General features: G+C 60.6%; 2 protein-coding genes across 2 annotated transcripts; both read left to right on the forward strand.

The window, feature by feature from the left end:
- The first annotated feature begins 200 nt into the window (after nt 1–200).
- On the forward strand, nt 201–5855 carry INHBC (inhibin subunit beta C). Its single transcript, XM_039703224.1, has 3 exons — nt 201–402; nt 851–1597; nt 4627–5855. Exons 1-3 carry the CDS (start codon nt 201–203, stop codon nt 5367–5369), a joined length of 1692 nt encoding a protein of 563 aa, XP_039559158.1. The 3' UTR covers nt 5370–5855.
- Nucleotides 5856–10552: 4697 nt separating this feature from the next.
- LOC120499492 (inhibin beta C chain-like) lies at nt 10553–13096 on the forward strand. Its single transcript, XM_039703270.1, has 2 exons — nt 10553–11025; nt 11450–13096. The coding sequence occupies exons 1-2, from the start codon at nt 10719–10721 to the stop codon at nt 12199–12201; spliced, it is 1059 nt and encodes a 352-aa protein (XP_039559204.1). The 5' UTR covers nt 10553–10718; the 3' UTR covers nt 12202–13096.
- The last annotated feature ends 486 nt before the right edge of the window (nt 13097–13582 follow it).

Genomic DNA, 13582 nt, shown 5'->3' on the forward strand with positions numbered 1-13582 from the left:
CTCCAGGGGTCCCAAATTCCGCAGGGGTCCCACATTTCCCCGGGGGTCCCACATCACCAGGGATCCCACAACCTCCAGGATCCTCAATCCCCAGGGGTCCCACATCTCCCCGATGATCCCAAACTCGCCAGAGATTCTCCATCCCCGGGGATCCCACATCTCTGGAGACCCCTCATTCCCAGGGATCTCTCGTCCCCCCCATGGATCCCAAATCCCCAAGGGTCCCTCATCCCCCAGGAACCCCCACCCGCCTGGGCTTCCCTTTCTCTGAGCATCCCCCGGGATCTCCCCTCTCCCAGCGACCCCTCGACCCCTCAAAATCCCCCTTCTCGGAGCTCCGGGATCCCCCCCGCGTGTCCTCGGGAGTCCCCACCGCGTCCCTGCCCGTGCACCGCCGGGACGGCACCGGGGTGGCACCGGAGTGACCCCGAGTGACACCGGAGTGACTCCGAGGTGACCCCGAGTGACACTGGAGTGGCACCGAGTGACACCAGGGTGGCACCGAGTGACACCGGGGTGGCACCAGGATGACACCGAGATGACACCGGGGTGACACCGAGTGGCACCGAGTGGCACCGAGTGACACCGAGTGGCACCAGAATGGCACCGAGTGGCACCGAGTGACACCGAGTGGCACCAGAATGGCACCGAGTGGCACCGAGTGACACCGAGTGACACCGAGAGACACAGGAGTGGCACCGGAGTGGCACCGAGTGACACCGAGAGACACAGGAGTGGCACCGGGATGGCACCGAGTGACACAGGGGTGGCACCAGGATGATACCGAGATGACACCGGGGTGACACCGAGTGGCACCGGGGTGGCACCGGGTGGCACCGGGTGACACCAGGATGGCACCGAGTACACCGAGTGGCACCGGGGTGGCACCGGAGTGGCACCGGGGTGGCACCGGGGTGCCCTCGATGTCCCCGCGCCCCCCGAGCAGCAGCAGCCCCGGCCCGGCTCCACCTTTCCCGGCGCGGCCGCGGCGCTGTGCCCGCTGCCGGCGGCTCCGGGGCGTTTATCTCGCCCGGGATCAGCCAATATTTGCGGCCACGTCAGGAGATCGAGCCCATGCTCGCCCCGTGCTCCCTCCCAGTCCCGCTCCGCTCCGCTCCGCTCCCCGCCGCCGCCGCCTCTCCGGTTCTGTTGCCACGCTGTCACCTCCGGCCACCGGCGATGTCGCTCACCGCGGTTTTCCTCCTCCTGAGCCTCCTGGGGATGGCTGTCGCCCAGGAGCAGCTGTGCCCGGCCTGCGGGGTGGCCGCGCTGGCCCCCGGCGCTCGGCGGGACGCGCTGCTGGCTCTGGCCAAGCAGAGCATCCTGGCCAAGCTCCGCTTACCGGGCAGGCCGGGCGTGCCGCGGCCGCCGGACCGGGGCTCGCTGCTGACGGCGCTGCGCAGGATGCGGGCACAGCGCCCGGACGGGACCGGCACCCCCGGGATGCTCCGGGATGGAGCCGGTACCCCCGGGATGCTCTGGGATGGAGCCGGTACCCCCGGGATGCTCCGGGATGGAGCCGGTACCCCCGGGATGCTCCGGGACGGCCGCGGGACGGGGCTGCAGGAGTACGAGCTGCTGAGTTTCGCGGAGCCAGGTGAGAGCGGATCCGCGTCCTGCGGGATGGGAAAGGGAAAAGGAAAAGGGAAAGGGAAAGGGAAAGGGAGGAGAGGGAAGGGAAGGGAAGGGAAGGGAAGGGAAGGGAAGGGAATTTTCAAAATAGATCATAGATATTAAATTCAGGAAAACTGCAGTTACTGAATAATAGAATAATCCTATTTAAAACCCAGCAATTAGAGTTGGTTAACCACAACTTTCATTTACCAACATTGTAGTAACTTTATTAATGGAGCAGTGACAGACTGCTTTTGACAATATATTGTACTTAAAACCTCAATTTTGGTCACCCAGAAACAAGTTATAGATCTATAATCATTTTGATGAACAGATTCTGGTGAAATATTTTGGTACGGCAAAGCTGGACAGTGAAAGGGACATCCCATTTATTCAAACATGCTCAGTAGCAAGGGTACTGTTCCCTGGGACACTGAACACCACTTTCAGATCTTGATGAACTTCACTGAACTGTTTGTGAACTCTGATCACCTGTTCATGAGAGTTACTTTTGAGAAGGAGTAGCTCTGAATCTAGTATTTAATTTGTCTGGGTTTGATAGTAACACATCAATGAAGAGAGTTCAGAACAGTATGAGAGAAATACACTCTTCAGAATAACATTTAAACTCAGATCATCTTACTTTTCCTTGTAATGTGCTGGCTCAGAATAATGGAGAGAACTGAGCCCAAGCTTCTGTGCTATAATGAAGAGGGGCTGTTAGAAAATAAGTAATAATATCTATTCCTTGTGCCTCCTGTTTGGCAAGTATGCAGAGGAAAAGTCTACACCTTACATTACTTCAGATTTATTTATACGATTGTACATTGAAATTAAACATGTTGACCTGATTAAACCAGTATCTAATTAATTCTCAAACACTATTTCTTCAATTTTTGCCATTTCTCTATTGAGAATTTTTTTTCTTCTTTAGTAATGACTACTGCAGCTGAGTAAGATTCAGCCTAACATCATTTACTTGGCAATTAATACAAAAAATTTGTAATAAAAGTAACTGATCTCATCAACATTTTAGCACATCTTTGAAAGCAGCACTTTAAATATACTGAATTGCTCTCCAAAACAATATAATTTCCTTTTTAAAAGTAAGAAACTAGAGATCCCAGTTAAGAAATTATTCAAGGAAAGGAAAGGAAAGGAAAGGAAAGGAAAGGAAAGGAAAGGAAAGGAAAGGAAAGGAAAGGAAAGGAAAGGAAAGGAAAGGAAAGGAAAGGAAAGGAAAGGAAAGGAAAAAGGAAAGGGAGGTGGGATTGCAGCAGGGTGGGGGAACTGCACTGCTGGAAGGTTGGACATCCCGGACATGCCAAGGTGGGGCGTGCAGAGGTGGGTGGCAGATGTGCTGCTCTGGGTGTCACCTGTGGCCCACTTCGGCTGAACCCTCCCCCTTGTGCTGGAGGTGAAGGGGTCACATGGCCACGTTTTTCAAAATAGGATTTTTTAGCATTTTTTGCCTCGATTTTCTGTCAGCCCATGGCGTGTGGATGGAGGTCCACAGCTCACTGTGCCTCCACATCCCACCCAAAGCAGTGGGTGCCTCATTTCACCCCGGAATCTGCTGCTTCTGGGAGGAGAGAACCCCCCAAAACACACTCAGGGCTCCTGAAAAAAAAAAGAAAAATTACAATATCCCACTCCTCACAGACAGCTTTCCTTGGAGAGACTCAGACTCAGCACCCCGTCCCACAGAGCATCCTGCACCCCAACATTCCCAGCTCAAATTCCTGGCAGTGATCTGGGGGGGCTCCTCACTTCCCCAGCCCAAATTCCTGCTGGTGATTTGGGGGGCTCCTCACTTTCCCAGCCCAAATTCCCAGCCCACTTTCCTGCTGGTGATTTGGGGGGCTCCTCACTTTCCCAGCCCAAATTCCTGCTGGTGATTTGGGGGCCTCCTCCCCCCTCGTGTCCTCAGAGCCCTCCGGGAGCAATCCTGTCCCTGGCTCATCGTGTTCCCTCGCTCCAGGACAATGGGGAGCTGTCTCCTGGCTGGGATGGAGCCAGGGGGTGAACCCAGGCCTGGAGCACGGGCAGGGGGTTGCTTTCCCAGCCCAAATTCCTGCTGGTGATTTGGGGGCCTCCTCCCCCCTCGTGTCCTCAGAGCCCTCCGGGAGCAATCCTGTCCCTGGCTCATCGTGTTCCCTCGCTCCAGGACAATGGGGAGCTGTCTCCTGGCTGGGATGGAGCCAGGGGGTGAACCCAGGCCTGGAGCACGGGCAGGGGGTTGTGTCCTCGTGGGCAGAGCTGTGCCAGGAGCCCCGAGCGCTCCCGTGGCCCTGCCAGCCTTTCCCAGGCAGGAGGAGCAGCAGCTCTGCAGCCCAGGAAGAATAAAAAGCTCCAGGGAGATCTCAGAGCCCCTTCCAGCACCTCAATGGGCTCCAGGAGAGCTTTGGACAAGGGCCTGGAGTGCCAGGACAAGGGGGGATGGCTTCACGTTGGAAAAGAGGGGATTTAGATGGGATTTGAGGAAAAACTCCTCCCTGTAAGGGTGGGCATGGGTTGCCCAGAGAAGTTGTCCCATCCCTGGAAGTGTCCAAGGCCAGGCTGGGTGAGGCTTGGTGTCACAAACATGTTTTATGAAAAATCCTTTTGCCAGGATCTTTTCTCCTGAGAAGCTGGGAAGCTTCAGCTTCTCCGTGTTTTCTTCTTCCTAAGCGGAGCTGCTTAGGAATGTGATTTGGAGAATTGTTTACCCAGCATGTAAAGTTGTTTTTTTAATTGATGATCAATGACAGCCACTTGTGTTGAGGCTTTGAGCAGCCACAAGATTGATAGCTCCTTTCTCTCCATTCTTTTTAGTATAATTTTAGTAGAACATTTTAATATAATATAATAAATCAGCCTTCTGAAACACGGAGTCAAGATTCTCATCTCTTCCCTCATCCTGGGACCCTGGAACACAACCTGGAGCAGAGGAAGGCGTCCCTAGGAAGGGGTGGGACAGCATCACTCCCTCTTTCCCTTCACTCCTGACCCTGCTCTTGCCTCTGCTCGCAGGACCCTCCGCTTCCCGCAGCGTCCGGCTGCATTTCCGCTTCTCCCAGGAGGTGGCCGGCAGCACTGAGATCCAGCAGGCCACTCTGTACCTGTTCTGGGCACCCCCTGGGCTCGGGGCACAGCCTGTCACCGTCAGGCTCCTGCAGCCACACCCGGCAGGGCCAAACCTGACGGTGACCCGCGAGACGCGGCTGCAGGTGCAGAAACGCGGCTGGACCACGCTGGACGTGGGAGCAGCACTCCAGAACCTCTTCACACAGGACACCCCACGGCTCACAGTGGAGCTGGAGGTGCCGGAGGCCTGGGGGTCCCCTCTGCCGTCCCACCGCGGCGATTCCCACTGGCCGTTCGTGGTGGCCCGAGCCCAGGCCAGGACACGCCACCGCGTCCGGCGGCGCGGCGTCGAGTGCGGCGCGGAGTCGCGCACGTGCTGCCGCCGGGAATTCTTCGTGGACTTCAAGGAGATCGGCTGGGAGGATTGGATCATCCAGCCCGAGGGCTACCACATGAATTACTGCTCGGGGCTGTGCCCGCTGCACATGGCCGGCATCCCCGGCCTCGCCGCCTCCTTCCACACCGCCGTGCTCAACCGCGTCAGGGCGGCGAGCGCGGCGGCCGCCGTGGATTCCTGCTGCGTTCCCACCCAGCGCCGGCCCCTCTCCCTGCTCTACTACGATCGCGACAGCAACATCGTCAAGACCGACATCCCCGACATGATCGTGGATTCCTGCGGCTGCACCTGAGCGCGGCCGGGGCGGGTGGGAGGGCAGGACGCGGCGGGACGGGGCTCCCTCTTCCCGGCTGGGAGGGAGGAGCTCTGCCCGGGGGGGTTCTCCTCCCGCGGGTGAAGCGTCAAGGGTGATGCTGAATGTGTGAATCCCCTCCTCTTTCACCTCCCGCACGGATCTGCCCACGGGTTCCTCTCAGAGCCCCTCAGATCGGCTCTTGATGGAGTCCTGATGGACTGATGGACAGATGGACTGATGGATCCTGCAGGGCCCACATCAGGGACAGTCCCTCTGCCATCCTGGGGTGCCCTGGGCGCTGCTACATCAGCCCAGGACCCGCCAGTGGCCACCCTGGGCTGCTGGGGCTGGCGAGGACAGGGGTCACCCCCATGGCCCCACCTGGGGGGACACGCGGCTGAGGAGGGAGAGGAGAGGGAAATCAACCCCGGTGGGAGGAATGTCTCCCTCTCCAAGAATCCCAGCTTGGTGGTCAATAAAGACTCGCAGTGATGTGTGCCCTGTCATTCACTGGCACACCTTCCAGTGCCCCTGGGGTGGCACGGGACAGACCCAGTCTGTCGTTGCAAACCCAGGCAGTGGGACTGGGCCTCTCCACGCTGCTCCCAAAGACCTCCCATGCTCTCTGCTGCCTTTCCCATGGGGTGCAGAACCCCAAATTCATCCCAGCCAGATCCAGGGAAAGGCATGGGACCCCCCTGGACACAGGTGGTCTGGAATTCCCAGCAGGAAAGGCACCAAATCCCCCAAAATTCCACCAAAACCACCTGGTTTTGGCCATCCCTGTCCCAAATCAGGACGGAACTGAGAAATTCTTCTGCCTTTTGAAGCGGATGAATTTTGGGGCAGCCTCAGCACCCAGGACCCCCCAGTTCCCCCACTGCAGAGCATCCCCTGGGCTCATCCCCGGCCCCCTGTCCCTCGCCAGCGTGGTGACAGTGAAGTGGGACACGTCAGGGCCGTGAGAGCGGGGGACAAAGGGCGGCTCCGACACTTTTTCCTGCCCCGTTACGTAACCACAGGTTCGGGTTTCTCCACCCCTCCCCACGTGTCCCCCTTGTGCGAGGACTGGAAAAGAGGGGAGAAGGGGCTGGAGTGGGACATTTGGGAGGGGAGGGTGATGCCTGAGGGGTGACTTCAGCTTTAGGGTCCACCCTGCACGTGCTGACAACCACGGGGCTGGTGCAGGTGGGGAGAGGGTGGAGATGGTGTCAGAGCCTCTCCACACCCAGCTTTGCACCCACTGCCCTCTCCAGGGTGATGAGCCACGAGCAGCTCTGCTGGAGCCAGGGCAGGGTGCACATTGTCCCCGTTAATACACCGATCATTGTTCTATTTTTCCTCACTTTTCTGCTTTTTACATAATTTTTCTACTGATTTATTTTATGGTAACTGCTCAGCTCTAATCACAGTTCTGCTGTCTCTGAAGCCTGCCTTTTGCAGCTTTCCCAAAACCCTCTGATTTTATAGATTCCCACATGCACACACCCTGTAGCTGCTGCTGCCATGAAGCCCCAAAGGAATGGGGACCCCCACGTCCCCAGCCAGGTGACCTCAGCCCTGGGATCCACCTGGAAGTGTTAACAACCCACCCCAGGGGCTGGGACAGAGCTGATCCAGGCAGGGAAAGGCCCAGAAGAGTGAGGAGGGGCTCCCAGACCCTCTCCCCATCCAGCCTCACGTCCTGTCCCTGCTCCAGGAGCAGCGAGCCACAAGCCGGAGCAGGGATGGGCTGTCCTGGAGGACTGGGGACACTGGAGAAGGGATGGGAGGGCCACAAGCGTGTGGCAGTTTGTCACACATCCTCCCACCCGCCCTGCTGGAGCAGGGACCCCCATCTCCCCAGATCCAGGTGGCCACAGGGGAAGGGAGGAAGGCTCGGGGATCGATCCCGTCTGGGATCCAAGGCCGCTTGCGCAAACCCAAAGAGGGTTTGGTGTTTGTTTTATCCCTTCTTTTTCCAACTCCTCATTTCACTGTCTATATTTATTGAACAAACAACTTCCCCGGAGCCGCTGCCAAGCTTCCTGGGATGCAGCAGCCGTGGGCACGCAGGGACCAGGGAAGGGACAAGAGAGCCCTTGGCTGGTCCCGTGGCCCTACAGACCCCTCAGCTCAAGCAGCACAACCCTGAGATGCTGAGGCTTGTCCCACTCCCACAGGAGACACCCTAAATCTTCCTCACCAGGCTCAGGAATTCCAAAGTGGCACTTCCCATGCAGGGTGAGGAGGGTGCAGCCAGGGAAGAGTGACCCTTCCTCCCTGCCGTGACTCCGTGCTCTGCTGGTGTCCCCTGATGTCCCAGGAGGATTTGGAAGGGGTGGCTCGGGCCCGGTGCTGGGGGATTGTCCTGTTGGGACCAGTAAGGCCAGTGGGGAGCCCACCCTGCAGCCCCCAGCACAGCAATGCCGTGGGGACAGGGATTCAATCCAGATGTGGCACAGACGGGGACAGACATGATGTCCCCTCCATCTCCACTCCAGGAGGGGACAGATGTGCTGGAAGGAGCCTTTGCCAGAATCAACAGCCCCTGAAGCAAAGGTCCAAGCACACTGTGCCAAGTGCCCCCTGGGCAGGTCCAGCTCCCAGGAGGGGTGGGAATTTCTAACAGTCCCTTCCCTTGCCTTGAGAAGAGTTAATGTTTAATTCCCAGTCCCATGGCCCATTCCCAGCCAGTGCCACCACTGTGGGGACTGGCGCCAGAGGAACGAGCAGCAGGGCAAGAGGAAACGGCCTAAGCTGTGTCAGGAGAGGTTTAGATGGGAGATTAAGGAAAATCTCATCACGGAAAGGGCGGCCAAGCCTGGAATGGGTTGCCCAGGGCAGTGGTGGAGCCACCATCCTTGGAAGTGTTCAAAAATACCCAGATGTGGCAGCTGGGGACGTGGTTTTGTGGTGGCCTTGGCTGTGCTGGCTTAATGGCTGGGCTCAATGAGCCAGGCTTTTCCAGCTTCAATGATTCCATGATTCCATGGTTCCACGAGGCATGCTCAGGTGCTGCTGCACAAACTCTTGGGGGGTCCTGGCTCAGCCCGGCCATTGTCACCTCCAGGTCGGGTCACCAGGTGCCACGTTCGCCCCAACGGCCACGGGGTCAGAGGCCCCAGAGCCATGTGTGCACCTGGGCCCGGGGGGACCTTGGGGGGTATTTTGGTCAGGTCAGTGCCTGGGCTTTGCTTTCTGGGAACCGCTTAATCAACAACACAATTATGCAATGGGTGCAAGAGCTCCGCGCTGACCCCTGCCCCAGATCCGGGCCCGGAGCGTGCCGGGGGGCACGGCTGCGAGGGGCTGGGGAGGGGATGCTCTTAACGAGATGGAGGGGCTGTGGGGGTTCATGGGGTGCTGCCCCACGCAGGGGGGTCCAGGGAGACCCAGCTCACAGCCTGGAATGGAGGGCGGGTGTGCTGCAGAGTGCTGGGTGTTCTGGACAGTGCCTCATCCTCTTCCCACACTTTTGTGTTCCTCCTGTGTGCCGCAGCCCCTGGTTTTGGGAGCTGCCAGGGATGGAGGAACACAGCACAGCTGGGGATGGGTGTGTGGGGCACAAGGAGCCCGTCCAACATGGAGCAGGTATCAGATATTTGAGAGAGGGCCTGAACATGTGTGAGTGTGCATCACAGAATCCAGGATGGTTTGGGTTGGAAGGGACCTGAAAGCTCATCCAGCTCCAGCCCTTACCATGGGCAAGGACACCTTCCACCACCCCAGGCTGCTCCAAGCCCTGTCCTTGAACACTTCAGGGATGGGGAGGCTTCTCTGAGCACCCTGTGCCAGCGCCTCACCAACCTCACAGCGAGGAATTGCTTCCCCATACCCCACCTAACTCTGTCCTGTCAGTGGGAGCTCGTCACCCCTGCTCCTGTCCCTCCGGGTGCTTTAAGAAGTCGCTCTCCACATGGGAGCATCTTTGCCCACCAGCACGTGTGCCCTGTGCCCGGCTGGCAGTGCCGCCTGCTCCATCCCTGCAGCCAGGGCTCCCAGCCCTGTGGGATCTGTGCTCCCAGGCCAGCCGGTGCCCACTGGCTCCTCTCTGTTGACATTCCTGGGCTATTCTGGGAGCTGCCAGCCAGCTGAGCCCTTTGCCCCTTGCTCCGGGGTTGCATCACCTCCGGTGGGTGCTTTTTCCCAGACTCTGTTTACATGGCACCTCTGGCTTGGCCAGGGCCAGGGGCTCCGTGTGGTCAAGACCTTGGAGTCGGTGCACGGCGCAGTGGGCACAGGACATGCTGGAGCACTGGCCTGGCAGGGCTTCAAGTTCTCCCTGCTGCCAATCTCCCAACAGCGCGGCATCTTGCATCACTTTGGTGAGGTTTCTGCCAGCCCCTGCCCTGCCTCAGCCTGCACATCCCGCTCCAAAGAGTCCCAGGAACACCTTCAGCTTGAAGTGATGCTGGCTGTCACCTCCTGAGTCCTCGGGACACACAAATCCTCTTTTTATTTTGTGAGGAGGAGGGAACACTGTCCATGCATTACCTGGCCCTTCCCAGCTCTGCCCCGGGCTGGGGATGGACCAGGTGGTCCAAGGGGTGGGCTCAGACCCCCAAAACCTGCTGGGAGTGACAAAAGCCCAGAGATGTGACAGTCCCCAGGAGCTGCAGGTCCCCTGATCCCTGCTGGGTCCTCTATCAGCCCCAAACGAGACTGTCACTGCCAGGATGGCTCGAGGGTGCCCGGGGGGCAGTGCCCAGGCTGGGTGCAGCTCTGTGCCACCCATGGATGGGCAGCCGAGCTGGGATCCCTGCTCTGGCTCCCCTGCTGGCCAGGATTCGCCCCAGCCCTCACTCCCTGAAGGTTTTGGAGGATCCCGCTGCCCGTTGCGGGGCTGCCGGGGTTTCTCCTCCCCGTGGGCAGATGCCAGGGTGCCCCGCACGCAGAGCCCCTCGCCCACATTCCACTGCGTGCACACACCCGTATGAACTTCCCCCTGCACGACCCCCGCCCCTCACTCTCGTTCGACCCCCGCGGGCACGCCGGGGGCCGCTGCTCGGTTCCCCGCGGGACGGTCGGCGAGGACCGGGCACGGCGGAGGCCGGGGGGCTGCTCAGCGACCCCCCCGCGGGAGGAAGGGGGTGGGGTGCTAATCCCGGTAATCCCCGACGGGACGGGACGGGCCAGGCAGGTGCGGCGGCCAATGGCGGGGGGCGGGGGGGCGGCGGGACCGCCCCCGGGGCCGCAGGTGCCCAAAGCGGGCCGCGCCGCGCCGCTCCCGGTGCCGCTCCTCCCGGTGCCCCTCCCGTCCCGTGCCGGTCCCTCGCTGCCGGTGCCGGTCCCTCGCTGCCGGTGCCCGTCCCGCCCCATCAGTGCCGCTGCCGGTGCCCATCCCGTGCCGTCCGGTGGGCGCGGATGGCGGCGCGTGGCTCGGGCCCGTGGCTGCTGCTGGCCGCGGTTCTGTGCGCGGCGGCCGAGCCGCGCTGCCCGGCGTGCCCGGCGGGCGCCGAGCGGTGGCTGCTGGAGGAGGTGGCCAAGAAGCAGCTGCTGGAAAAGCTGCGGCTCCGCGAGCGCCCGCGGCTCGCCCACGCTGTGCCCCGCGCCGCCGTGTCCCGCGCCCTGCGGCGGCTGCAGGCGGGAGGCGCCCGCCGGAGCCCCGGTGCGACCGGGGAGGAGGAGGAGGAGGAGCAGAGCTACGAGATCATCAGTTTCGCGGAGACAGGTGGGTGCGCGGTCCCCGACGGGGCGCGGGAGGAGCCCCGGTGAGCCCCGGGGTGAGGGGTCGGTGTTCTGAGCACTGGGGACCCCCAGGGACTCGGGACCCCCACATCAGTGACATCCCGGGAGGGGGCGGTGGTCCCTCTCCTGTTCCTGCCTGTTGGGACCCCAGGGGCTGCAATGCCGGCCCCCCCAAACCATGAGGGTGCCTGGGAGTCCTGAGTAGAGTCGGGAGCTGCGGGATTATTTTGGGGCGCTGGAAGCATTTTCCAGCCTCACCCCAGCCAGGTGAGAGCAGGCTCCCCCTCTGCACCCCTTCTGCCTGAGGCTGGGGTGCAGGGAAAGGACAGACACAGCTGGAAGCCTTGACTCGCTGGATGGCCTCAGCATCCCTCAGCGCTCACCTCCTCATCCCTTTCTCCCCCCAGATCTCACATCTCCCTCCACTTTGGGGCTGCACTTCCAGTTCAGCCAGGCGCAGGACCAGGACATCCGCATCCTGCAGGCTCAGCTCTGGCTCTACCTGCGAGTGCCCCGCGCCAGCCTCACCCTGAGGATCTTCCTGGCCCCCGAAGGCGGGGATGCGGCCGGGGGCAACCGCACGCTGCTGGGGGAGAGGCGGCTGAGCAGCACGGGCAGCGGCTGGCGCTCCTTCCCCCTCCTGCCCGCGCTGCGGAGCTTCTTCGAGGGGCAGAGCCGGAGCCTGCGGCTGGAGCTGCAGAGCCGCGGGGACGGGAGCGATGTCACGGCACAGGTCAATGCCAGCCGGTCCCACCAGCCCTTCCTGGTGGCCAAGGTGAAGGTGAGGGAGCCCGAGCACCGCGTGGCCAAGCGCAGCCTCCGCTGCAGCCAGAACTCCAACCTCTGCTGCCGCAAGGATTTCTACGTGGATTTCCGGGACATCGGCTGGAACGACTGGATCATCAAGCCCGAGGGCTACCAGATCAACTACTGCGTGGGCCAGTGCCCTCTGCACGTGGCGGGCAGCCCCGGCATGGCCTCTTCCTTCCACACAGCCGTCTTCAACCTCGTCAAAGCCAACAACGTCCAAGCCTCGGGGCATTCCTGCTGCGTGCCCACGCGGCGCCGCCCGCTCTCCGTCCTCTACTTCGATCGCAACAGCAATATCGTCAAGACTGACATTCCCGACATGATTGTTGACGCTTGTGGCTGTAGTTAGGGCTGGGGGAGCTGTGGTGGGAGCCCTCCTTCGCCAGGACTGTGCTGCTGGTGGAGGGGAGGGAGCTGGAGAGCTCCGTGAGCCCTCAGCGGACCCCTTTGGAGAGGTTGGGGGGAGAGGGTCTCGTCAGGGGGAGCAGGGGGCTTTGGGGACATGTGGGACAGACATGTTAGAGTGCCCAAGACTGTGATGTGGGTGTTGATGACTGTGACATCCCTGCCTGCACTGTTCCTGAGCTGATCCCACATTCCTGGTGCTCGAATTCCCCTCTGGTGTGGGGGCCCCACTTGGTTCAGGTTCAGTGTCCCCTGAGGGGCTGGGACGTGGCTTCCTTGGGGGCACAGAGAGATGCAGAAACAGAACTGCTTCCTCCCCGTGGGAGTCTGCAGGACAGGGCAGTCCTGCCTCTTTCCCCTCTGGAACAAACCTTCCTGCATCAAATTCAGGCCTGGTTTTGGGGACACACAGAATGGGGCACAAATAACAGGCCTGGGAGAGGAGGATGAAGGGTACGACTTCATCGAGAACCCCAAAACAGCAGCGACAGGATGAAGTTCTCCGATCCCTGGAGGGCACGGAGCTGTGAGGACCAAGCTCCCAGGTCCTGTGTGCCTCCTCTTTCCCTGGGTTTGTGCTTTCCTGCCCTGCTCCCACCCCCAGCAGGGTCTCCTCCAGCCTGGTGCCTCCATAAAGGGAGGTCTGGCTCAAACTTTACCTTCCAGACCAACACTCAAGGTACAGATTTGGTTTGTGCCACTGGTTTTGCAGCTATTCCTACGTCCAGTTCCTGCGGCTGTTGGGACTCCCTGGTGCTCCATCCTCTCTGCCAAAGATCCCACTCTGCCTTCCCCTTCCTCATGCACCCACACGGCCTCTGCTTTAATTTATTACACAACATTTTGGTGCAGCTTCCCAAATAAATGGGTGGAAATGCAAAATCCAGGCTCTGGCTGCTTTTTCCCGGGGCCACCTGCAAGGATGGGGTGAGGGAGAGGGTCCTGCTTGGCCAGAAGGGCCCAGATCCCTCAGGCACTGGGGCTGGGATGCACAGGAGCTGCGTGGCACTGCCACCCTGGGAGCTGTGGGGTTTCAGGGGCTCCTGGTGTGCTCACGAGGTCCTGCCTGCAATCAGGAATCCAACAGGGGCTGGAAATCAGGTACAGCCTCACTGGGGACTGGAGAGGGGTGCTCTGCAGTGGGAGCATCAAAGCTGAGTCCCAGCAGGGAGCTGCTGATTCCCACCTGCAGCAATCCCAAAGGGAGCTCTGGTCCCTCTGCCTCCCAGGGGGGTGATTTCAAATGCCAAGCCCCAAATCCTGGGCCCCACTGCAAAGCCCCTGGCCATGTCCCACCTCCCCAGTCCCCCTCGTGTTCTCCCACC

This window comes from Passer montanus, unplaced genomic scaffold, assembly GCF_014805655.1.
Source record: "Passer montanus isolate IOZ18808 unplaced genomic scaffold, ASM1480565v1 scaffold161, whole genome shotgun sequence".
NCBI classification, from domain to species: domain Eukaryota; kingdom Metazoa; phylum Chordata; class Aves; order Passeriformes; family Passeridae; genus Passer; species Passer montanus.